Source organism: Hypanus sabinus, chromosome 17 (assembly GCF_030144855.1).
Source record: "Hypanus sabinus isolate sHypSab1 chromosome 17, sHypSab1.hap1, whole genome shotgun sequence".
In the NCBI taxonomy this organism is placed as follows: domain Eukaryota; kingdom Metazoa; phylum Chordata; class Chondrichthyes; order Myliobatiformes; family Dasyatidae; genus Hypanus; species Hypanus sabinus.
Window position 1 is genome coordinate 51,575,340 of NC_082722.1, and position 27,962 is coordinate 51,603,301.

The window sequence follows — 27,962 nt, forward strand, 5'->3', positions numbered from 1 at the left end:
GATTGAGGGAACTATGAGGGAATCCATCATTAAATTGGTCTTTAAATAAGGGAGAGCAATATAGCAAACAAATGTACCATGTAAGTATAAGGAATGCATTTTAAATATATATTTGCCCTTCCTTCAGTTGCATCTAACTATGAGTCAAGTTACATCTTTAAGTCCTACTGCTTTTGCTGTCCTGTCTTGTTGGTACAGTTGTAATGTTTGTAGATAAAATGTTTTTCTGTTCTCTCATAGAACGTAGCACAGTACAGGCCCTTCAGCCCACATTGCTGTACCTACCCTTTAAATACTCCAAGGTCAACTTAACCCTTCCACATAGCCCTCAATTTTTCTATTATCCATGTCCGCATCTGAGTTTCTTAAATGTCACTCCTGTATATATCTGCTTCCACCACCACTCCCTGTGTAACAAAAATAAAACAACTTCTGACATACCCCCCCACTGCACTTTCCTCCCAACACCATAAAATACTAGCCATTTCTGCCCTGGGGAAAAGGTTTCTGGCTGTCCACTCTATACTCTTCTTGTTCACAAATCAGGACTTCTCTATATCTGTAGCCTCTGCCAGTTAAAAATTCTCAGTGAGTTTTGGCCCATTAATTATCAAAATCCAAGTTGAGTGTATTGTCATATATGTAAGTACATGTATAAACATGTGCAATTAAAAACCTACAGGCAGCAGTATCACAGGCACGTAGTATATAAGCAACATTCACAAGAAAAACATAAATTGATAATTATGTGATTTTTACAAAAAATGGAAAAACAACAACTGACGGTAGTTGTAAGAAGATGGCATGGACCACAGGATGAATGTTGTATTATTGAGGCAGGACTTACTGTAGATACTATCAACCATCACCTTTTCTGATTGGGAAGGAGGGATATAGAAGCCTAAAAATACACAATCGAGAATTCAGGAACAAGTTCTTTTCCTCTGCCATCTGATTTCTGAATGATCACTGAAACATGAACACTACCCCACTACATTTTTATGCTTTTTTTGCACTAATTTACTTTAGCTATTTGATATACATATATACTTGCTGTAATTCACAGATTTCTCTCTGTTATCAATGATTGCATTGTACTTCTGCCGCAAAGCTAACAAAACTCATGACATATGCCAGTGATAATAAACCAGACTCTGATTCTGATGTATTGGGCGGAGTCCACTATTCTTTGCAGCTTTTTGCATTCCTGCACATTCAAACTGTCATACCAGACTGTGATGCAACAAGTCAGAATACTTTCAACAGTACATCTGTAATAGTTTGTTACAGTGTTCAATGACAAGTCAAACTTTGCTGACGTTAGTACTTTCATGTTACCATTAGTTGCATTCAAGTGCTAATGCACTAACTCTAACTTACTGTACTCTTCCATCCCTTTATCTCCTTCACTGTGCCCTTGCCTCTTTGATCAAGCATCTAGCTTGGTAGCTCTTTTCTATAGCTTCCTGTCAAATGTACCTATGAAGCACCTGGGCTGTTTTTTTTTGTGTAAAATATTGAATTTAGTTATAAATTAAAGTGAATTTTAATACTCATACAGTACTGTGCAAAACCCTTGGGCGCATGTAAATTCAGTAAAGCAAAGATGCTTTCAAAAATAATGAAATGAAAAGCTTCTCAATATCAAAAACATACTATAAAGAGCAGAAAATAGTTTAAAAAACACTAAATCAAATTAATTTGATGTTACCACTCTTTGCCTTTAAAACTGCATCAATTCTCTTAGATACACTGTAATATAGTTTTATAAGAAAGTCAGCTGGTAGGTTGTTCCAAGCATCTCGGAGAAGTTGCCACAGTTCTGCAGACTTTCACTGTATCACTTGCTTCTTCTGTCTTTCCAGGTAATCCCAGACAGCCTCAATGATGTTGAGATCAGAACTCTAGAGAGGCCATACCACCTGTAACCATATTTTTTTAAAAATCTAAGGTGCCTAACACTTTTGCACAGTACTATACTTTAAAGTGAAGATTTCTCAGTGACAGCCTAATCTGTGTTGGTGAAACTGGATGTTTTTCCTATCTGTACTAATCAACTTACAAGTTCAATAACTCTTTGATTTTTCTCCCCCCTGCATTTCAGTTTTGAATATTAGTTGTCTTCTAACCTGTTTTGAAATGAAACACAGAACAATGATAGCTATTAAGTTCTATCTATTCAGTGGTCTGACCTCTCACTTGCAAAGTCTAGATGGCAGCTCTCAGGAACCTCATACCTACCCCGAGGCCATGAGCCCACTAACAAATTCATCGATCTCATCATATCAGGATGAGATCTAATGTGATAGTGCCCCAGCGTTGCATTTCTTCTATTTCTTACCCAAGATCCAAAAATAATTATGTCCTGGTAAACCCATGGTTTGTGTCTGCTCCTGCCCTACTCTTCTGTCCCATTTCCCTCTATCTGGTCCCTTCCTACTTGCACCCTGAACATCTTGCATACTTTCCACCATTTTGACAGTTTCTGATTCCTGCCTCCATTGCTTCATCTTCATAATTGATACACAGTCTTCATGCATTTCTGTCCCCCTATCAGGAAGGTCTTGCAGTCCTTTGCTTCTTTCTGCAACAGAAATCCAACCAGCTCCCTTCCACCAACACCCTTGTGCACCTAGATGAAATTGTTCTTGCCTTAAACAGCTTGTCTCACTTCTTACAAAACAAAAGTGTGGCCATGGGCACTTGCCTGGGTCCTAGCTGCACCTGCCTTTCTTTTGGCTGTTCCAGGTGTTCTCTGGTACCACTCTCCAACTATTTTTGTAACCAGTCCTTTATTCTTTCTTTGATGCATCAGTGACAGCATTGGTGCAGTTTGTTAGAACTGTGCAGAACTTGGCAAGTTTGTTCCCTGTCTTTAACGTTAATTTCCACCTTGTTTGCAAAATCATGGTCTATTTCTGACAATTCTCCCCCTTTTCTGGATTTCTCTGGTCTTCATCTCTTGAGAGAAACTATCCACTGATATTTGCTATAAACCCATCAATTTCCACAGCTGCCTAAACTGCAATCTCACCCATTCTTTTTTAAGAATGCAATCTTTCTCCCATTTTCTCTGCTTCATCTGTGAGAGCTCACTTTTATTTCCACAGGCTGACCAGTGCTCAGTTTTGCCCACTGCATCTTGCCCATGGCTAAACCCTTCTGACGCCATTGGCCTGTTGATCCCAGAGATAGATGCCTACTGTTATTCCACTGCATACAAATCATCCAAATAGCCTTTGTCATCTTGCCAGTTTTCAAAGGCTTTTGAATGATATTAAATGCCTGTTGTAGTCAGAAATACTTAAGCCAATCAATTAAATTTTAAAACAAAAGCTTAAGTTTAAAAACAACTTGAATTGTTTTATTCAATTTAACATTTTTAACACAGGATTGGTGATTCCATTTGAATTGGGTCATTGCTTTACATTTGTTCTTCCTCAAATAAAACTAAGGTGCTGGATGTGGTCTTTCTAACATTCATTTGGTCTATGCTTTCCAGCAAATAAGGTCCCATATATTGCAATTCCTTTGGAATGGCTTATCAATCATCAGGCTTGTAACTTTTCTCATATAATCGTGACAGGGATAATCAAGTAGAAAATAATGGATGGTGCCTAGAAAATACATTACAGGTAGTCCCCGAGTTATGACCGTCCGACGTATGGACAACTCATACTTACGAACTGAGGAAGGAGAGCGCCATCTGCCATTTTAAGTTAGATCGTGATGCTGTTCGCCATTTTAAGTCGTTGCCGTTGACACTGTGTTGAGTGTTTAACTTTGTATTTGACTTAAATTTTTCCTAGTAAGATTCACCCTGACCCCCCCCCCCCCACCCCATTCCAGTCAACTGGTGGCACAGTGAGATCAACGCTGGGCTCGAGAACAGAGGTTTCCGAGTTCGATCCACTGACAGACCGCTCCTGTGCCGGATTGATGTCGACCCAGTGACTCCTGTACCATCCGTGCTGAGTTGATGTTGAGCTCGCAACTCGACCTCGTTTTAAAAAAAAACACTGCCACCTCCAGTTTAAATTCCCACACGAGATATTGTGGATGATCAAATACCGAAATCCAGCACAGCTCACACCTCACACTTGTCCCATTTAGCCTGTCTCAGTGCGGTGGTCGTTAGGACCCAACAGACTTTGGGAGCCGGCGGAGCTCGGGACCCGCTGCCCGCAGTGTTTCTGTCCCATTGAGGGGAAGTGATCGCAATTGAAAATAAAGTGGAAATAATAAAGTGTTTGGAAAGAAGTGAAACGCCATCGGTCACTGGAAAAGCATTAGGCTACAGATGGTCAATGATCGGAACAATTTTAAAGAACGGATGAAGTGCGAATAATGGAGCATGTGAAAGGCCCTGCCCTGATGACAGCTACAATTATTACTAAGCAATGCAGTGAATTATTGGAATACATATGTTTCTTAAGTGTTTTATATGCATTGAAAGGTAAAATGTATACTATATACTAAGACAAATGTTTAACTAACTGATGCTAAATAATACCAGATGTTCTTGTTCCGACTTGCGTACAAATCAAACTTAAAGATGGACTCGGGAACGGAACCTGTACGTAACCCAGGGACTGCCTGTATACAATCATCTTATTTCTAGTTAATTTTTCTCTTCTCTCTCATTGCCACTACTTTGTTCTAGGGTTGGAAATGTGTGATCCAGCACACCGACTGGTCATCATGATTGTTGCTTCATTCTGCGGAGTGGCTGGGGAAGTGTTACTTCCAGGTTTAGCTGAACTATGCAAAAACTGGAGAATTTTGCAGGGTGTTGTCACTGCTCCTTTCCTAATTCTACTTCTGTATTGGTGGTAAGTATTTTTAACAGTAAGTTCACCATCTCATTTTTCTTGCACAAACCTACCAATGTAAAATCTTTGTATCGATGTCAAATGTTCATTTACATGAAAATGAGATTGATGCAGATTTAGTAACTTGTTAATTTTCTGAAATATGATGTACTTTTTTATGGAAACATGAAATGATTTTAAAACCTTTTGTTCAGATCATACTTTTGTGTTTAAAATCAGAATCAGGTTTATTATCACTGGCATGTGACGTGAAATTTGTTAACTTAGCAATTCAATGCAATACATATTCTAGCAGAGAGAGAGAGAAAAAATAATAAATAAAATAAAGCATAATAAATAAACGAGTAAATCAATTACATATCACAAATAGATATTTTAAAAATGTGCAAAAAACAGAAATACTGTATATTTTTTTAAAAAGTGAGGTAGTGTCCAAAGCTTCAATGTTCATTTAGGAATCGGATGGCAGAGGGGGAGAAGCTGTTCCTGAATCACTGAGTTGTGTGCTTTCAGGCTTCTGTACCTCCTACCTGATGGTAACAGTGAGAAAAGGGCATGCCCTGGGTGCTGGAGGACCTTAAGAATGGGTGCTGCATAAATGTAGCATAAAATCTCTGCTCTAATAATATTATCAGTAGGACAGATTCCAAGAGAAAATGAAGCAATTAATAGCTGAATCAACAGAAAAAAAATGAGAATCTGAAAGGAAAAATGAGTGACTTAATTTAACCATGCTGTTGTTATTATAGCACAAAAGGAAGCCATTTGAATATATAGCTCCAATAAAACAATCCTTTCAGTGTAGCTCTGTGATGTATTCTGTCTTGAGCATCCATCCAATTTCTTTTTAAAAGAGCATAGATTAATTGTTTTCTCTTTACAGGTAACAAATTACAGATCATTACTTTTTAAAAAATTTTCACATCCCTTTTGTATCTAGCGACCAACACTTAAAATGAATACCCCATCCTTTGATCCACCTGAATTGAATTGACTTTATTTCTTACATCTTTCACGTACATGAGGAGTAAAAATCTTTACGTTATGTCTCTGTCTAAATGTGCAATGTACAATCATAGTAATTTATAATAAATAGAACAGTCAACGTAACATAGAAAAACACTGAAATCAGCATGAGTTAATCAGTCTGATGGCCTGGTGGAAGAAGCTGTCCTGGAGGCTGTAGCTCCTGGCTTTTATGCTGTGGTACCATTTCCTGGATGGTAGCAGCTGGAATGGATTGTGGTTGGGGTGACTCGAGTCCCCAATGATCCTTAAGGCCCATTTTTCACATCTGTCTTTGTAAATGTCCAGAGTCATAGGATGTTTGCAACTGTAGTTGCGCTGGGCTGTTTGCACCACTCTCTGCAGAATTCTGTGATTAAGGGAGGTACAGTTCCCATGCTAGGCAGTGACGCAGCCAGTCAGGATGTTCCCAGTTGTTCCCCTGTAGAAAGATCTTAGGATTTGGCAGCCCATATGAAGCTTCCTCAACTGTCTGAGGTGAAAGAGGCATGGTTGAGCCTTTTTCACCACACAGCTGGTGTGTACGGACAATATGAGATCCTTGGTGATGTGGATGTCAAGGAACTTAAAGCTGTTTACTCTCAACCCCAGAACCATTGATGTAAATAAGAGTTAGCCTGTCTCAATTTCTGCTGTAATCCACAACCAGCTCCTTTGTTTTAGCGACAATGAGAGAGAGGTTGTTTTCCTGACACCACTGTGTCAGAGAGATGATTTCTTCCCTGTAGGCCATCTTGTTATTGTTTGAGATTAGGCCGAGTCAGCGGGAGACACTCATGGAGTGAGTACTGTTTTGGATTCGCTCCATAACCTTTATTTTTTTTTAACCTTTGATCACCCTTATTCAGCTTATTTTTACCTATACCGAAAGTTTCTTTGTTAATTTTTTTTTGAACTTACTGCCAAGAGTTTGTTGTGAACTTTTGAAGATATGCAAACAGAAATGTCTCTCAGGTCTAAGGGACGAAATCCCAGGCGCAATCCGAACGGTAATGGAAAGAAGCAGGCTCCGCCACAACAAACTCAATAAACTTATGAATTGTTTATGGAGGTTTTGGATAAAAAATTTGATCAACTACAACAATTTTTTAAAGAAGATATAAAGGCTTTTCAAGAATACATGGTTAAGACGGATTCAGTAATTAACCAGCAACAAGCTCTTATCGCGTCTCTGCAAGAAGATGCTTGGAAGCGAGATTTGACTACTGAAAAACTGCAACAGGATTTAATTTCGACCATTAAGCTGATGGAAGCCCTTAAAGTCAAGAGTGACGATTTTGAGAATCGGTCCAGAAGACAACCTACATATACTTGGTCTTCCAGACGGCATAGAAAAAGATGACTCTTCGAAATATTTTGCTCAACTTTTAAAAGAAGCGTTTCCGACGATTTTCCCGAATAACCCTCCTTTATTGGATCGGGCACATAGAATTCGGCGTCGATCACCGAGTGCTACAGACAAACCTTCGGTTGTAATTGTCCGGTTCCATTATGTACACGACAAAGAACAACTTATACGTGCAGCTCATCGGGCAGGAATGGTTAAATTCAAAGATTACTGCTTCCGTCTGGTTGAAGATTTTAGCCCTGACCTTTTTTAAAAAAAAGGCTTCTTTTTAAACCGTTGATGGCTGAATGTTATGAGAAAAATCTGAAACCTGTGCTCCTATACCCTGCGAAGCTTCGAATATCTCCGTCGAATGCTCCACGCCAGGTTTTTCTTTCAACTTCAGAAGCGAGAAATTATCTGGAGAAGAACTGCCCTACTGGTACAGTCACCAGTCTCTAATAAATGAACGATTCTGATCGTGTAAGATGGTTCTCGATTTCTTAAACCAGAATTAACATCTGGTTATTGGTGTAGGTTCATCCTATACTTTATACTTGTTAAAGTGTGTTTTCGTTATATCAATTGTTTTGCCTTTTACACTTTAACCATTATACTACATTCTTGTCTATTAACTTTGTTCCTTCGAAGGTATATTTTTAATTCTTTGAAGGTGAGTTTTTTTTTTGATTAAGATGGTGGTTTTTTGAAAAAGATTTTTGGTTTTGCTTAAGATGGCGTTATTTTTTTCTTTGTCTTCTTCCTACAATGCATCGCTTATCATAGCTTAAATATTTTTTGTTTTGTCTGGGCTAGAACCCGATTTATAATTGTTTTTTTAGTGACTATATTTTTATTTTTTTACAACTAACTATACTTAGAAATATGGTTTTTATTATAGCGATTTTAATTTTTAAAGTTGGGGTGATTCTTTTATATATATCCTTTATATATGGAGTGTTCTTCAGCTGACATGGGGGTAGAATTAGTCTTATTTTTTCCTTTTTTAAGTCATATTTTGGCTTTTTCTCTTTCTCTTGGGGAGTGGGGGGATGGTCTGTTTCCTAATTCTATTTTTTTTTGCATCAGTTTGTGTTAGTTTTTTTATTTGGGCTGTTTTTGAACTTCAAATATGTCCGTGTTGTCATCACTTCCGGGTCTTCTCTTTACTTTTGTTCCTCTTCCGGGTGCATGAGTTTACAAGTTGGTTAACCCTTTCTATACCAAAGGGTTGATTTTAGAATTATGCCTCAGACCATTAATTTTGTGTCTTGGAATACTAATGGTTTAAATCATCCAATTAAAAAAAAGAAGATTTTCAAAGTATTCCAAAGACTTAATGCTCATATTATTTTTGTACAAGAAACTCATGTGAGGAAGGAGGACAAATTTCGTTTTTTTAGATTTTGGCGGGGTCAACAGTATCACGCAAATTCGAACGCTAAAGTTAAAGGAGTTTCAACTCCTCTATTCCATTTGTTCAACATGATATTTTTTCGGATCCGAATGGTAGATTTTTGTTAATTATGGGTTTACTTTGTAATAAAAAGATTGCTTTGGTTAATGTTTATGCTCCAAATGTGGATTGTCCTGACTTTTTAAAGTCCTTATTTACCTCTTTACCCAATCTAAATGAATATAAGTTAATAATGGGTGGTGACTTTAATTGTTGTTTAAATCCTCTGATGGATAAATCTTTATCTATTCAGACTTTTCCTAATAAGTTGGCCACTTGTATTAACTCTTTTTTGACTGACAGTGGAGTTTTTGATGTTTGGAGATTTCGGCATCCTAAAGACAAAGAGTTTTCTTTTTTCTCACATGTTTATCACTCTTATTCGAGTATTGATTATTTTTTTGTAGACTCTTGTTTTATTCCATTGGTAATCGGTTGTAACTATGATATTATAGCTATCTCTGATCATGCTCCATTATTACTTTCTATGAAATTTACGGATACAGCTTCTAATGCCAGACAATGGCGATTTGACTCTACTTTATTGCAAGACTCAGACTTTATAAAATTTATGGAGGAGCAGATCGACTTCTTCTTTTCAACTAATTCTACAGATGATATCTCCTGCGGAACACTTTGGGACACTTTTAAAGCGTATATACGTGGACAGATTATTTCTTATTCTGTTGGTTTGAGGAAACGTACTAAGATGGAAACTCTTTTATTGGTTGATAAAATTAAAGAGATTGATAAGAAATATTCGATTGCTCCTAGTAAGGAGCTTTACAAACAAAGGGTTGAACTTCAAATGGAACATAGTTTATTACTTATATCCTCGATTGAAAATCAATTAATGAAAACTAGATCTGATTTTTATATACATAGTGATAAATCTGGTAAACTGTTAGCTAGTCAATTGAAGAATGCTTTGGTTAAACGTCAAATCACTAAGATTTGTCAGCAGAATGGGAATTTGACAGTTAATCATGATGAGATAAATAAGGCATTTCAAGACTTCTATACCTCCCTGTATCAATCTGAATTTCCTCAAGATCATAATACCATGTCTGATTTTCTTGGGAAATTAAATTTTCCAAGATTATCATCTGATGATCTTTCAATATTGGATACTCCTATTACGGATGTAGAAATTAAAGGGGCTATTTCCTCAATGAATTCTGGGAAAGCACCGGGTCCAGATGGTTATACAGTTGAATTTTTAAAATTTTTTTCCGCTACTCTTTCCCCTTGGTTATGTAAGGTTTTTGAGAAAGCCATTAGATTGGGGAATTTGCCCCAATCTTTTTATAGAGCTTCCATTTCTCTAATATTGAAGAAAGATAAAGACCCTACTAACTGTGCTTCCTATAGACCAATATCTTTATTGAATGTAGACTCCAAGATTTTTTCCAAGTTACTGGCATCTAGATTGGAGAAGGTATTACCCAAAATTATTTCAGAAGATCAAACCGGTTTTATAAAAAATCGCTATTTTTTTTTAACATTAGGAGATTGTTGAATATTGTTTATACTCCCTCACATGACACTTCAGAATGCGTGATTTCATTAGATGCGGAAAAAGCATTTGATAGAGTTGAATGGCCTTACTTATTTAATGTGTTGGAGAAGTTTAATTTTAGTCCAATATTTATATCATGGATTAAATTGATTTATCATACTCCAGTAGCCTCAGTGTTTACCAATAATCAAAGATCTCCCTTTTTTCGCCTATTTCGGGGCACTAGACAAGGATGTCCTCTTAGTCCATTACTATTTAACATTGCTTTAGAACCTTTGGCAATTGCCATCAGACAATCACAGGATATTTTGGGTATTAATCGTGGGACAGACATTCATAAGTTATCTTTGTATGCAGATGATTTATTACTATTCATTTCTAACCCGGAGAAATCCATTCCAGCAGTTTTATCATTATTGGCTCAATTTAGTGAGTTTTCTGGGTATAAGTTAAATCTTAATAAAAGTGAATTGTTTCCTTTGAATAAACGGGTCCCAATTTATGGAAATTTACCTTTTAAATTAGTTAATGATTCTTTTATTTATTTAGGGATCAAAATCACAAAAAACCATAAAGATTTATTTAGATTTAATTTTTTACCCTTAATTGATCAGATTAATGGTTTGTTTACTAAGTGGTCACCATTATCTTTATCCCTAATAGGCAGGATTAATGCTATTAAGATTGTTATTTTACCTAAGTTTTTATATATTTTTCAAGCGATACCAATTTTTATTCCGAAATCTTTTTTTTACTGATATTGACTCAAAAATTTCTTCATATATATGGCAGAATAAAAATCCCAGGTTAGGTAAAATATATTTACAGAAGACAAAAAAGGAGGGCGGGTTAGCATTACCTAATTTCAGATTTTATTATTGGGCAGTTAATATTAGATACTTGTTATGCTGGTTGAAAGATGGGGGTGGATCTTTCGGCCCTCGTTGGGTGAGTTTAGAAATTAAATCTGTATCAGCTTATGCTGTGGGTTCTATTTTAGGGACTTCTCTCCCTTTTGCTCTTTCTAAATTGCTGAAACGAATTGACAACCCGATAGTTAAACATACTTTACATATATGGTTTCAATTTCGGAGATTTTTTGGGTTGACTCAATTCGTTTTAAATAGTCCTATTGAATCTAATTGTTTTTTCCACCCTTCCATTATAGATCAAGCTTATTCGGCTTGGAAAACTAAGAGATTACTAAGATTTTCTGATTTATTTTTGGACAATTGTTTTATGTCTTTTGAACAATTATCCAACAAATATAACTTGCCTAGATTTCATTTTTTTAGATATTTACAGATTAGACATTAAGTTCTGTACTCCCTACGTTTCCAAATTTTGTGCCTTCAGATATCTTGGAGAGTTTATTTGAAATAGACCCTTTTCAAAAAGGGCTTATTTCAAAACTTTATAATATAATTATGAAGATACGTTCAGAGCCCCTTTATAAGACCAAAAAGGATTGGGAAAGAGAGCTTAACCTTATTATTTCTAGTGAGAATTGGGATAGAATTCTTCAATTAGTTAATACATCATCGATATGTGCCAAACATTCATTAATACAATTTAAGGTCGTACATAGGGCCCATATGTCCGAGGATAAATTAGCTCTTTTTTACTCTCATATTAGTCCTATTTGTGATAGATGTCAATCTGAAATTGTGTCTTTAACCCATATGTTTTGGTCTTGTTCATTTTTGGAAAAATATTGGAAAGATATTTTTGATATTATTACTGCGGTTTTGAATATTGATTTACAACCTCATCCTATTACCGCAATTTTTGGTTTACCAATGTTAGACTCACTGCATTTATCTTCTTCTGCCCGTAGAATGATTGCATTTCTAACTCTGATGGCTAGAAGATCTATATTGTTGAATTGGAAGGAAATTAATCCTCCCACTGTATTTAACTGGTTCTCTCAAACTATGTTATGTTTAAATTTAGAAAAAATTAGAAGTGGTGTTTTTGAGACTTCTATTAAATTTGAAAAGTTATGGAGACCATTTATTCAACATTTTCATATGATGTAATATGACCCTGTTCCAAGTTCATTTGATTTCCCAGCTTTTAGCTTATGTATGTTGAGAGGACCGGAAGTGATGGCATTGATGAATATTTATTCTTGTGAGATATTATAAATAGCCCCCTTTTTTTTCTCTTTTTTTGCTTTTTTCTTCTATATTAGTTATTAGATTAGTAGATTAGCTAGTTTTGCATTATATACATATTTGTTTTTTTTTCTTTTTTCTGTCTTTTTTTATATCATATATTATGAAATATTTAGACTTGTTCATACATATATTGTATGGCTAATGTCTTGGTAAACTCATTTATATTGTAACTATTGTTTGTTTTTTTTCATATGTAATGGAATTTATATGTTTGTAATTTCTTTATCAATATATCATTTGTATTTTGTCCATATTACTAATAATAATAAAAAGATTTAGAAAGAAAGAAAAAGAGATTAGGCCAATCAATGTAGTGTCATCGGCAAGTTTAATTAACAGATTAGAGCTGTAGGTGGGTATAGAGGAAGTAAAGGAGGGGGCTTAGTACACTGCCCTGAGGGGCATCTGTGTTGAGAGTCAGAGGGGGGAGGTGTGGGAGCCCACTCTTACCACCTGCCGGCAATCTGACAGGAAGTCTAGCGCACAATGCAGGGTCAAGGCCGAGGTCTCTAAGCTTCCTGTTGAGCCTGGATGGAATTGTGGCGTTGAATGCTGAACTGTAGTCTCACATTCTCACATAAGTATCCTTAACCAGATGTGTAAGAACGATATGTAGAACAGTAGCTATTGCATTGTCTGTCGATCGGTTGTGGCGGTAAGCGAATTGTAGGGGGTCCAGTGTGGGTGGTAGCATGCTGCAGATGTAGTTATTGAACAGCCTCTCAGAGCATTTGCTTAGTATTGAGGTGAGAGCCACAGGACACCAATTGTTCAGGCATGTTACCTTGGTCTGCTCACTGGAATAGCTTCTCTTTCTTTACCATATCTAACCAAGTCAGGATTTTCAATCTTTATAGCTGAAATTGTTTTTTCCTCACAACTCATCCAGTAACTCATTTCTGCTTTCTGTAGGGCCTGCATATGTTTGAAGTATGATTACTTGAACGGGCTACATGTGCTGTCTAGGTTTAGGCAGTTAGATGAACTTCATTTACACAACTTTGAAATTCCTGATTTTTAAAAAAAGGCTTTGAAGTATACAAGCACTGCTATTGTTTATGTGGATGGCTGGAAATCAATAGTCTGAAATTCCAGCAATTAGCTAAGGCAGCATTGAGCAAACAGATGAGCCATTTTTTTTGTTGTAAGTACTGTTGATGCATAGACTTGCATTTGTGCTGGTGTGAGGGATCAGCAGAGATTCCTCTGCAGAGGAAGCAATTGGTATTGCATTAATATTGAGCGAATTGATAACCAGTTAAGAGACAAATAGTTGGTTCTTTGCCTCACAATTTTCCAGATTATTTTACTTTACTTGACTGTTAGATTATATATCCTACTTGTTTAACAATTTTATCAGGTTATTTGTTTTATAGTGTATCCTCTTCATAGTTTTTCACATCTACAAGCTCTTTCATCTACAAAATTGAAAATGCTTATTCAAGTGCATATTTAAAAAAGGAATATCCAAACATTGATCTCAGGCTACACCTCTAAATGCCATCCAGTCTGAAAATGGGTGTCTACCAGTGCTCTTTGACATCTGTCTTTATGCCAGTTTCATGTCCATCCCGTTTTGACTATTCACTTCCATTTGTTTGACTTGATTGTAGTGTGATACTTTACAAAAAAAAACTCTTAATTCCATATGGGTGGCAATTCTTTCAATAACATTCTCATCTAAAATTCAGCCAGTTAGTCAAATACAATTTTCCTTTAACAAATCCCTACTGGGTTTCCCTTACCAGCTCAGAGTTAATCAAAATTTTTATTTTTAACCATGATTTAAGTATTTCCTCATAATTTAAGCTGCCTGACATTCCATTGTTTGGCAAAGGTTTGTCAAACAATGGAACAGAATGTTGTACTTGCCATTTTCCATCCTCCAACAACTCCCTGTATCCAGGGAGATTGGAAGATTATGCCAAGCCCTTTGGCAATTTCAATCATATTTGATTATTTTGAAACTGCACACTAAACCATTTTGTCTACTTACTAAAGAAAGCAATGATTAATTCTACAATCACTGTTTCAGAAATAAGAGTGGATTGTTTTACTTTTAGCGTTTTAATTATATTTTTTTGATAATGTATGGAAAAGGTTGGCTAATAACTTGTTAGCTCATGCACAGTGGGAGTATTTCTTAAAATGCTCTACAATTAAAACTCTACTTTTATATATTTTTGACATGAGAGGGTGTGGCTAACAATTTGTTTAGGATCTCAGATAAGATGATGATCAAGATACTCTATTTCTTTAAGTTCTAATACTTTGCATTTACTGTGTACATAAGACTGTAAGACATGGGAGCAGAATCAGGCCATTCAGCCCATTGAGTCTGCTCCACAAATCCATCATGGCTGATCCTTGATCACACTCAACCCCATACACTTGCCTTCTCGCCATATCCTTAGATGTCCTGACCAATCAGGAAACGATCAACTTCCACCTTAATATACCCACTGACTTGGCCTCCACCGCAGTCTGTGACAGAACATTACACAGATTCAAAAAATTATCCTTACCTCTGTTCTAAAAGGTCACCCCTCAACATCCTCACCACATCCACTCTATCTAGTCCTTTCAACATGCGGTAAGTTTCAATGAGATCCTCGCGCATTCTTCTAAATTCCAGCGAGTACAGGCCCAAAGAAGCCATATGTTAATCCCTTTGTTCCCGGAGTCATCCGGTAAGATGGCAGCACATTCGATCGCAGTGGCTTCTATCGGGTGAACCAAAGGTGTTATTGTCCTTTTTAAGTGTATTTCTTTTTACAATCACAAGAGCCCGCTGGGCATTAAGAACTTAAATATACTGCAGGTCTACCACATCAGTGAGTTGCTTGTTAGTGGAGCTGGACGGTGTATATAGTGCTGCTGCACAAGTCAGAAAGGCCTTTATTCCTACTATACCCTCCACTATATTCCATCTGCCACTTCTTTACCCATTCTTCCAATCTGTCTAAGTCCTTCTGCGGAATCCCTGCTTCCTCAACACGACTTGCCCTTCGCCTATCTTTGTCTCATCCACAGACTTGGCCACAAAGCCATCAATTCTGTCATCCAAATTATTAACATATAATGGGAAAGGAAGTGGTCTCAACACCAACCTTACGGAACACCACTAGAAATCAGCAGCCTACAAGAAAAGACCCCCTTTATTCCAATTCGTTGCCTCCTGCCAGTCATCCAATCTTCTAGTCATGATAGTATCTTTCCTGTAATGCCATGGGGTCTTATTTTTCTAAGCAGCCTTGTGTGGCGCCTTGTCCAAGGCCTTCTGAAAATCCAAGAAAAAAAATCTACTGAGTCTCCTTTATCTATACTTGTTATTTCCTCAAAGTATTCCAACAGATTTGTCAGGCAAGATGTCCCTTTAAGGAAATCATGCTGACTTATACTATTTATTATGAGTCTCCAAGTATACTGAAACCTTATCCTTAATCATGGATTCAAGCATCTGTCCAACCACTGAAGTCAAGCTAACTGGCTTATAATTTCTTTACTGCCTCCTTTTTACTGCCTCCCTCTTGTTAAAGAGTGGGGTAAAATTTGCAATTTTCCAATGCTCCTGAACCATTCCAGAATCTAGTGATTCCTGAAAGTTCGTGTCTAATGCCTCAACAATCTCCTGAGATACCTCTTTCAGAACCTTTGGATGTAGCCCATTTGATCCAGCTGATTTCTCCCCCTTCAGACCTTTCATTTTCCAAGCGTCTTCTCCTTAGTAATAGCAATTACACTCACTCTAGCATACTGCTGCTGCCTTCCACAGTGAAGACAGATGCAAAATATTTATTAAGTTCACCGCCTTTTCTTTGTCTCCCATAGCTACCCCTTCAGCATAATTTCCATTAGTCTGATATCCATTCTCACCTCTCTTTTTCTCTTTATATGTCTGAAGAAGCTTTTTGTATAAATGCATGGAAACACAATTTAGTTTGGACTTCAACTTATTCTAATTCTGGGTGGCAGAAGCCACCATTATATGATTTGAAGTTACCTTCTATATAAAAATGATTTTATCAACTAGTTGCCTTGTATGTAAATTGCTGATGGAAATATTTAATAGATTAATTATATAATTTGCCATTTTTCTGACAGCTGGTGCTTTCTTGAAAGCCCAAAGATTCAAAAGGCAACTTGAATCCCTGCTCTTTGCTAATCTATTCAAAGACCTGAGAAAGCATTATCATACTAAATCTTCTATTGAAAGCCCTTTTCTAATAACCGGAAGAAGACTTGTGACAGTTTAGCATAATTTCATTTCAAATTCTGACATTTTAATAGATTTATCCCAATAATTCTTTTTTGGAAGAAATATTGTTTTCTCAGCATTTCTCCAATGGGCAAGCAACATTCTTAATAAACTAACTTCTTTGAAATATTTTGATCAATTTTCAGCATTCCATCTATGTTCCCAGAGTCTCCACGTTGGCTCCTTGCAACCGGACGGATTGGGAAGTGTAAACAAATACTACGAGGCATAGCGATTGGTAATGGTATCAATGTGGAAGATGAAATATACACACGATGCACTGTATTTAATGGTATGTAATTGATGTGGGAATAGCAGTTAAGTTCATCTGTGTGTTTAGTGACAGTCAGCAAAAAGTCAGTTACTCCTTTAAGTTTGTTTCTTTGCTGGAATTCATGTCACTTTTCCCATACAACCTCTTTTGGACAAGTTTAGTACATAACTCGGTGTACTTAGCAACCCAATTGCTTGCCATCCTCACATCCAGTATTCAATCCTGGACTGATGCCTTTAATGGACATATTTGCACACTTACCCTTTCAAGGACAACTGTAGTTAATAATTGAGTAATATGTTTTTCAAGATTTAATTTGAAAACCATGGTCAAGTAAAATGATCATTCCACAAAAACAGAGCTGAAACTCTGGAGTTTGGCTGATTACACTTCAAAGGAGATCCTTAGTGCCTGTAGTTGGAAGATACTAAAGCTCTGCATAAATGGTGGAAGGTGAGCGCCACCCCACATACTGCATTGTCATGCACCTCCACCTGATCTGTGGTTGCCACATTGGCTTCCCAAACCAAAATGGAAGGAAGTCATCAATCCTAAAGCACTATCTAAGGGAAAATGTAGTCACCTAAATTTAGGAGATCATATGCAATACTTTTATTCAGTTCTTTGAAAGGTCTGCTTTATCTGTGAATAAAGATTTAAGGGTAAGCTGAAAATGAAATATTCAACTAATACATCAAAGTTGTTCCTCCCCTGAAATGCTCATAACTTTTTCCATGCAATCTCTTGTGGATATGTTCAGCATAATTAATTTGATTATGCACCCTCATATCCACTATTCAGTCTTAGACGAAAGCCTATCATAGGCACGGGCAGTTGAGTCACAAGCAGTATCTGATTTTGATATTTTATAACTTAAATATAGTGATCTTTCTGCATAATTGAAGAAGGAATGAATAGAAACACTTGAGCTTAGTTAACTGCATTTCAAATTAATTCCTGTCTGTAAGGTATTATAGAAACTTTTAGACACAAGCTTCAACATAAATGATTTTTTTTATATATTTCTACAATCATTTTAAAGCTACCAGTACCACTCCTAACAATTAAAACACATTTTCTTTAAAGATCTGTTCTTCAGTAAAAATAAATTGCTGTGCAATTCTTCCAGCCGTAAATTCAAAATCCAAAGCCTAGAATGTAAGATCTTTAGAGGAAGAAAATAAGTTGATGATCTGGTATGCTGACAATTTTGTTCGAAGTTTTTTATGAAGAACGTTGTAAAACTTGACCGATTTATAGCATATATATTATGCCCTTAAATATACTTGATATGATTGAGACCTTTGCCTTCCCTCCCTCATCCCAAAATTCCTCCAGAGATGGACTCTCTGTTTGAAGAGGTTACACGTGTCCGTTCATATACATACTGTGATCTGACCACTGCACGAACTATTTGGAAGAACATCTTTATATTAGGGTTCACCACGTAAGTGAAGTTATTCAGTAAGGTCTTCTATTTTTTTTCCAGAAATTGCTTACTATAGTATCTTGGGTACAAATTGATCAGACTCCAATTTCACATATATAGCATCTTTTCATTACTGAGAAGGAGGTCAAAACACCAGGCAGTTTAGTCAAATGAATGAAAAGCCAGGGGAACAAATAGAAGGATAAATGGCCAAATAGGTAGATTATGATTTGTAAAACTGTATTACTCTCTTTTTTTAAAAAAAGAGTAAGGAGTACACAATTGCCCTTGAGTTTTAGGAAAGAAATTCTAGAGTAGGTGGAAATGTGAAAATTCTAATTCAAGATAAGACAGTACTGTGAGTGTAGATAGAGCTGCTTGTTAAAATTCAGGGTTAGTGACACAAGAGGATGATTTTGCTTTTGTCTGCCAAGTGTTCAGGACATAAGAAATAGAAGCAGGACTTTGCCATTTAGCCCTTGTACCTAATCCATGATAGTATCCAAACAGTACAATATGTTTGAGCTTAGCTTAGTTTCCATTGAACATGCATCATCCAATGGAATGCAATTTTGCTCTTAAGCTAAGATGGTTGGAAATGGAAGATATGACTGTGATGCAGTCAGTCAGCAGCTGTTCTTCAATTGAGAATTGGATTACATTGAACTTTGGAAATTCATGAAGGTAGCAAAGGTGACCTAAACGCATCCTGTTATCTTTGAATACTCTTATCAAACTTTTTATGGTGACTTTTATGAAGTTATTTACAATTCTTGAAGCTATGAGGGATTGCCACCGAATGCTGATGTCAACTTAAACCAATACAAAAAAAGTTGTTCTATAGTACCTATGTTGATTCTAGCTCCTTATCAATGTTAACAATTTCACTCTCACTTCTCTTGTCCGTATTTGTGTGTGTTGCTTGTTCCAGCTGTGTACCCCTTTTGCCAATCAACTTTCCAGATCTTAGCTTCCTCCCTCCCCCTCCTATCATTTTGGATCTCTCCCTCCCCCCCACTTTCAGATCTCTTACTATCTCTTCTGATGAAGGGTCTTGGCCCAAAATGTCGACTGTATTTCTTCCTATAGGTGCTTCCTGGCCTGCTGCGTTCCACTAGCATTTTGTGTGTGTTGCTTGAATTTCCAGCATCTACAGATTTCCTCATGTTTCCGTATTCTCTATTCCTCTTTTACTATTTTTATAGTTCTAATTGTTAAATGACCACTTTCTGTGAACGGTGTAAGGAGTATAGTGAAAGCTTCCCCCCCCTCCCCCCCACCAATTCTCTGCTATTAGTGTTTTAAATTTCTTGATAGCTTTGACAGTTAAAGATGGATGCAAATGATCAGAGGAAAAGTAGTGAAAATAAATAAAATAAATAGTTTTAAATACTGCAGCATGAAATGTTAAGAAAATGGACAAATTTTATAATTTCAGATTATTGATATCTGAAACCAAGTAAATAATCATTAACCTAAAAAAAGGAGCTGAGTCTATTTGCAGTTTTAGCAATCTTGTAGCTTTCTCACCAAATGGACACTTCCAAAGTTGCATTATATATAAATTCTCGTCTGTTGAAATGCCCATGCCATATACTGTATCTCTTTGCTCCCATTCATCATACTATGGTCTCTTGAATTTTTCCTTGGTTTGTTACACTCAAAATAGTGAAGATTGACATTTTAATGTGGAGATCAAAAGTGGTGTTTGCAAAGTTCCCCCAGTTAGATCTCATTAATTAACAAAATATTAACTGGTTTACTGCTTTCTGTCCTCTGTAGATGATGCCATGTAACCTATTAATACAAAGCTGTCATGACACTTCTGCTTTAAAAATGCATTTAATCACTTCATTACCTGGTTTTCACTTCCAACTTTTCTTTATATTTCCTTTTATTAATTAAAATAATTGAGTACATTCTTTCTTGTTGATTTTGGTCTGCAAGTGTGCTTTTGGCAATTTACATGAAATTTTTGATTTGGTGTATGCAAAGAAAATGCTTATTTATTGTCTACTTATCTGTTTGTTTATCTTCTTGCATTTACTTTTTAATTAGGTTCATTGGCAATGGAATCCAGCATTGTTTTTCCCAAAGTCTTGTTGATTATATCCCGTGGTTCTACTTGAGCTATTTTGTCATTGCTGGCACTGAAGGAGTGGCCCTCGTTTTCTTGTATTTCACCGTCAACAAGTTTGGCCGACGGGGCATTTTACTCTTCTCAACTATCTTTACTGGACTGTCTTCACTATTGTTACTTGCTCTGGTACAATGTAAGTGTGAATGGTTTCTACTTTTGCTCTGGGGGAGAAGTACTGTCATTACTGAGCCAAAGAATGAAGTATGGAAGCGCAGTAATTTAGTTTCTGAACTAGCAAGCAGGGTTCTGGACCACTGATCTAGAAATACAAGTTTGATTTCCATTGTGGCAGTTGGGAAAATGAAATGGACAGAAGGTGTTGGAATGTCATTTAAAATTAGGTTTACTAATATCCTTAAGGGAGAGAAGTCAGCCATTCTTAACTTATATGGAAACGTGACTGGACCTACAAATATGGTTGATTCTCAACTGACTGCTCAGTTTGGAGTGGCAAATGAATTAACTGTTTGACAGTGAAAGATGACTTTGGAATAGCAGTAAGATTCCACTGAAAATGCACTGATAATTTTCATCAATGCTGCTAAACATGAACTATTTTAAATCATAGAGAAAAAGTAAGCAGTTTTAAAAATTATCTGAATGGAAAAGCTTGAAAATGATTCTTGATTTATGTCAAAGCTGCTGTCAGTAAATAGTTGTGAAAGAAGTTGTTGCTTAGATTGGACTAAAGACATACTCTGCAGTGCTACAAATATCTTTTCCAAGTGTTAACCATGTTGGATTCTATCGATTAAATTGTCTTTGCCTACATGGCCATTGGTAACCTAATTCAGTCTCTGAAGTGGGCACAACCATGTCTTGTATTCCATTTGGTAAATATATTGCATGATAGATTATTGATCTCTTTATAGAAACCAATTGGTTACTGAAGTTTAGGTCCATCAGTAAGGGAATATTGGCAAGGGTATTTGTTCTTAATCTGTTCTGTGGTAGTCGATGGAAAATGCATATGGTGATTATTGCTTATGGCCATATGACAACCTGCCTTCAAGGAAGGTAAAATTGATAATTAAAGGACAAATAGAGATTTTAACACAGATTTGAAACAATTGCATTATGAAGGTCGAATAATGGTATAAAAATGTTAATTGTTTCTTAATCTTAAATAGATGAGATTTTAAAAAAGCTTATAAACTTATTAAAATCTGTATGTAAACTTTCACATCATTCCATCTACCAACATTTTTCAGTCTCCAGTCATTTCAAATATTTGTTTTTTTCTAATAAAATAGATCGAATACCACAATTATTGATGTTATGTTCCATCTGCTATATCCTTACTCATTTGTTTAGCCTATCCAAATCCTGTGAAAGCCTTTGTATCCTCTTCAAACTTCACACTGCCACTTTGTCTCATATCATCATCAGTCTTGAATATGATGCACTGAATTCCCTCATTTAAGTCAATGATATACTGTAGATTGTGAAAAGTTGGCATTCAAAACTGCTCTCTAATCACCTCACTGGTCATATCCTTCTAACTCCAAAATGGCCTGGTTGTTCAAAGTTATATATTTTGTTTAATAATCTCTTGTTGTAGTACATTATTAAAGACTCCATAAAAGTCCAATTAGGTGACATCAACTAGTTTGCCTTGCTCTTTTGGTAACAGTCCTGGAAGTTGCAATTGATACAGGACTGAAGCTGATAATTGTAGTGGTTAGCACAACGCTTTACAGTACCAGGGACCTGGGTTCAATTCCTGCTGCTGTCTGGAAGAAGTTTGTACATTCTCCCCTGTGACCACGTGGGTTTCCTCCAGGTGCTTTGGTTTCCTCCCACAGTCCAAAGATGTACTGATTGATAGGATAATTGGTTGCTATAAATTGTCCCCTGATTAGGCTAGGCAGGGCTAGGCATGGACTTGCTCGGTGGTGTGGCTTGAGGAGACAAAAGGGCATATTCTGCAATGTATCTTGACAAGTTAAATTAAATCAGATTAAATTATATTTGAATGCATGCAGTATACAGAATAAGGTACGTGATCTTGTAGCGCAGTTAGAGATTGGTAGGTATGATGTTGTGGGCATCACTGAGTTTCTGGGAGCAAATTGGAAGGTGTATTATAGATACATCCCCAAGATGAAGAAGTATTTTAAAGGGAGGATAAGCTAACTATGGCTGACAAGGGAAGTCAGAGCATACAAGCAAGAGATAGTATATAATATAGTGTAAATTAATGGGAAGCTAGAGGAGTGGAAGCTTTTAAAAACTAACAGAAGGGAACTGAAAAAGCCTTAAGGAGAGAATAGATGAAATATGAAGTGAACCACGCCAGTAATATAAGAGGATACAAAAAGTTTTTCAGATACAGTATATAAAGAGTAAATGAGAGGCAAGAGTGGATATTGGACTGCTGAAAAATGATGCTGGGGTGGTAGTAATAGGAGGCAAAGAAATGGACGAACTTAAGTACTTTATCAGTCTTCACTGTAGAAAATACTAGCAGCATGTCAGAATTTCGAGTGTGTAGGAAGCAGAAGTAAGTGTAGTTGCTTTTACTAAGGAGACTCTGAAAGGTCCAAACATAGTTAAGTCACATGGAGCAGATGGATGACGGCCCAGGGTTCTGAAAACAGTAGCTCAAGTGATTGTGATAAATTTACAAGAATCATCAGATTCTCCACTGGCTCTGGAGGACTGGAAAATTGAAAATGTCATCCCACTCTTTAAGAAGGGAGAGAGGCAGAGGAAAGGAAATTACAAGCCAGTTAGTTCAGTGGCTGGGAAGTTGTTTGGAGTCCATTATTAAGGGTGAGGCTTCGGGGTACTTGGAGCAACATGATAAAATAGGCCAAAGTCAGTATGGTTTCCTTAAAGGGAAATCTTGCCTGACAAATCTGTTGGAATTCTTTGAGGAAATAACAAGCAAGGTAGACAAAAGAGAGTCAGTGGATGTTGTTTACTTGGATTTTCAGAGGGCCTTTGATAAGATACCACATATGAGGCTGCTTAACAAGGTAAGAACCCATGGTATTACAAGAAAGATACTAGCATGGATAGAAGATTGGCAGACTGGCAAGAGGCAAGGAGTGGGAATAAAAGGGGTCTTTACTAGTTCAAAGCTGGTGACTAGTGGTGCTTCACAAGGGTTGGTGTTTGGACTGCTTTTCATGTTACATGTCAATAAACTAGATTACAGAATTGATGGTTTTGTGGCCAAATTTGCAGACGATACGAAGATAGGTGGAGGGGTATGTAATGTTGAAGAAGCAGGCAGTCTGCATAAGGACTTAGATTTTGAGAATGGGCAAAGAAATGGCAGATGCAATATAGTGTAGGGAAGTGTATGGTCATGCACTTTGGTAGAAGGAGTAAGGACATAGTCTATTCTAAACAGGGAAAATTCAGAAATCAGAGGTGCAAAGGGAGTTGGGAGTCCTCAATGTTAACTTGGAGATGGTAAGGAAGGCACATGCGATGTTTGCATTCATTTTATGAGGAATACAATACAGAAGCAAGGATGTAGTGCTGGGGGTTTATAAGGTATTTATCAGACTGTACTTGAAGTATTGTGAGCAGCTTTGGGCCCCTTATCTAAGAAAAGGTATGGTGACGTTGGAGATGTTCACAAGAATGGTTCTGAGAATGGAAGGGTTAACAAGAAGAGCATTTGATGGCTTTTGGCCTGTATTCACTGGAGTTTAAAAGAGTGTGGAGTGATCTCATTGCAATCTATCAAGTTTTGGAAGGCCTAGATAGAGTGGATGTTTCTTAAAGTACCAAGTCTCTGACCCATGGGCACTTCCTTAGAATAGAAAGACGTCACTTTAGAACACAGATCAGAAGGAATTTCTTTAGTAGTGAAATTCATTGTCTCTGCTGGCTGTGGAGGCCAAATCATTTGATATATTTAAAACAGAAGTTGATAGGTTCTTGGTTAGTCTGGGCGTCAAAGGTTCTAGGGAAAAGTCAAGAGAATGGGGTTGAAAGGGATTATAATTCAGCCATAATGGAATGAAGGAATTGGCTTTATGGGGCCAAATGGGCTAGTTCTGCTCCTGTGTCTTATGATTTATCAAACATGATATCCCTTTCATAATTCCTGTTGATTCTGCTTAAGTGCCCAGCTATCAATTCCTTAACATTACATTTCAGTATTTTCCTTACTATTGAAGTTAAACTAATCTACATCTCCCCAGTTTCTATTTCCCTCTCAAACAACTAGATTGCAATTTACTATTGCAATTTGTGGGTAATATTTAGAAATATCCATGATAATCACCTTAAATCCTAGGGTGCAAGTTGTTATGTACTAGGGATGTATCATTTTTAGGTGCCATTCAGTTCTCCATTATCAGATTTTAATTAATAATCTCTTTGTGGTCATTTACTCTAGATCACAGGATTTCCGCTATCTTAATCTGTGGAATCAGATATGAAATATTTGTTTATTTTTTTCTGGTATTTGCCTAATACAGGTCCTTATCTCAATATGTAGCTGAGTTGTGTTAGCTTCTGTTTATTTTTTATAAACATTTATCTAGAGAAGTTCTTGGTGTTTTTTTTTGGATTTTTGTCTGCAGTTGTATTCTTCTTTCCCCTTCCTTGGCCCTCCTTTGCAGAAATATGAAAATTTCTGGCTTACTACTATTTTTTTTGGGGGGGGGGGGAATGCTACAAGTCTTCTCCTTCGATCTTATACCAGTTTAATTTTTTTTCTCAATAGCCACCATATAAATCATGCGATAACTTTTTAATATTATCCATTATTTATTGTAACTATTGCATATTCAACCCTCATGCCTTTGTAATTTATTCTATTTAGATTTAACGCCCAGATTTAAGATTGAACAAAATCAGGCTTAGTCTTTTCACAAAAGCTAACACTTTTGCAGCTCAGGATTGGAGATGCAGTTGTTATTGGTGCTCAGTAAGGTTTTCTGTTGCTAACTTTTCAAGAATAGGGGCAATTGAAGGTGATGAAGAGTCACTACTTGAACTCCTGTTACCTGTCTTGTGAAAGGAGGAATGTTGTTGGGTAGGGAGTTCCAGGATCTTGGAGCATGTGCGATGATAAAAGTACAGCAGTATCTTTTTAAATTATGGTGGCATGTGACTTGGCAGGACTTGAAGATGATGGACTGCCCATATATGTACTGTCTAGACAAGGGTACAGTTTACAATTGGGATACTGATGAAATAGCCTTTGTGAGTAGCTGCAGTTTATTTTATAGATACTGCACAACACTGTGCTGATACCAGTCAGGATAGATGTGTCGGGTGGTGGATGATGTTAAGGTTCTTGGATCTGCACTCACCTAGGGAAATGTGGAGTATTCCTTGTTGCTGTGCAATCATCAACACCATAAAGCCTTTTCATCATGGAAAAGATGTAAATCAGTACATCATTGACTTGTGTCTTTTCAATGATGGCAAGGGTTTATGGTGTTGATCATCATGCAGCAATCAATCTTTGACCTTACAATGATTAGTTCTACCCCATGTGACCTCCTGATCAACTGATGTTCTTGTGGTCTTGCCAATGTTAAGTCCAGTTACTGTCAAGGGTAGATGGTGGAAGCTGAAATTAGAGATGGTCATTGCTTGGCATTGAAGCGTGTAATTTATGCACCACCTATAAGCCTATGTCTGCTCAGCTGCATTTGCTGAGGATTTACAAATGAAATGGAGCACTGCACAGTCATTACAAAACTATTTCCATTCTATCATTCTGATGGGGGCAGATAAAGGTGCATAGGTTTGGGACACTGTCCTGCAGTAATGTTTTGGAACTTGGATGGTTGACCACTATCAACCACAACCATTTTTTTTCCTTTTTATGAGGTATTCTGTGATTAGAATGATTTTTTCCCCTTGATGCCTATTAAATTTAGTTTTATTGGAGATTTCTTGATTCTGTACATGGTAAGATTTGCCCTGATGTAAGGACAGTCACTTGTCCTGGCTTTGGTTTTCAACTCTTCGATCCATTTTTTGCCCTTTGATATGATAAAGTTGAGAGCTGAATGCACCTGGTAAAACCCATGGCTGGGCCTTGGTGAGTTAGTGCTACTTGCTTTCATGTTGTGTCTACTTCCACGGAGTATTTTGGGCTGACAAAATCCTACCTTTTGTAAACAAGTCAAATCCGGACCATATTCTGTATTGTTGGGTAGCTCCCAGGTTGTATCACTTGGCTTGGCACTTACCTAGTTCTGAAATGTGGATCTTTGATGCTGTAGCTGGAAATTTGTGTGGTCTCTTAGCTTTGCTGTATCAAATTGGTTGAAGATTGGTATCTCAGATGAGAGTGATCTCAGAAAGAAGCCAAGATGGATCATTCACTTTTTGGCTAAACATGGTTGCATGTGCTTTGGCTTTATATGTTGTAAGGGTTCTGCCATCACTGAAGATGTGAGCTTTTTCGAGCCTCAGCCCTCTGTTGTTTAATTGTTCTTTGCTGTCTTTGGCTAGATGAGGTAGGGCTGAGGACCTTTGATCTGATCCATTTGGTTGTGAGATCACTTAGTTGTCTGCTACGTTTGTATCCATCTTGTGCTAGAGTTTCACCTCATTTTAGGTACACCCAAAATGCTTTTCTGTGGAACAGAATAAATTGCTTAGCCTGGTTGTAAAGATGGATTGAAGATGATAAGGTTGCAAATTGCATATTGTGTTTCTGATGGTCCACCATGCTATCAGTAGCATATGTAATTTGAAATCTTAGATATGCCCAGTTTTTAGCTGTTAGATCTGCTGAGTCTTTACCATTTAAACACAATTTTATTGCTATTCAACATGATGGTAGAAGGTCAGAAGGTGGTACTTTGTTGTCATGATCAAATACATCTGCCACAGAGAGACTGTTGAGGATGATGCCGAGTAGGTTTATTCCTCATGTTGATTAGAGCCATAAAGCCGTGCAGCATAATTTGATTATACTTAATAGTGGATATTAAGTCTTCCACTCAATAATTTTTGTAGCTATGTTCAGACTGCAGATGCTGGAATCTGAAGGGAAAAAAAATGAGCTGCCAGACTGTTCAGTTCAATTGAAAGGTCTACTTCCAATCAAGATGCTAACAGTCCATTTTCCTCCACAAATAATCCACTAAGTTCCTCCAGCAACTTTTTTTCTCTTCTCGATTTTATTCAAATTGGGTAACAAATTCATCAGCTGGGGGAGGATGGTTGGTGTTAATTTATTTAAGTTTCTGTGCATGTATTTTACTTAGCGCCTTGAGACTTCATGGATCAAAAATCAATGATGAGGACATGAGCAGCAACTCCTAATATCTACAAAGCCCTGTGCTCCCCTAATTTGGCAAAGGACAGCTCGAGTGGTTGTGAATCAAGCACATTGTCTGTGGAGTCTGATTTTTGAATGCAATAATATCAGGCTGTGGCTAGAGTAGCCTGTGGGATAGTTCTTCAAATTTAAGTACCAGATCCCTTGTGTTTGTAAAAATGACATCTACTGGATCAGGAATCACTTTACCATTCCAAGATCAATGGCAGATGTTACATCTAATTTTTCTTTAATTCCTTAACATAGCA

General features: G+C 36.9%; 1 protein-coding gene across 1 annotated transcript in view; it reads left to right on the forward strand.

Moving 5' to 3' along the window:
* slc22a31 (solute carrier family 22 member 31) overlaps window positions 1-27,962 on the forward strand; it is a 60,580-nt gene that overhangs the window by 13,922 nt on the left and 18,696 nt on the right. Inside the window, exons 4-7 of the mRNA XM_059993044.1 lie at window positions 4,664-4,832; window positions 16,745-16,890; window positions 18,211-18,319; window positions 20,360-20,574. Of these exons, the coding sequence (XP_059849027.1) occupies window positions 4,664-4,832; window positions 16,745-16,890; window positions 18,211-18,319; window positions 20,360-20,574 (639 nt within the window). The remainder of the gene's footprint in view (window positions 1-4,663; window positions 4,833-16,744; window positions 16,891-18,210; window positions 18,320-20,359; window positions 20,575-27,962) is intronic.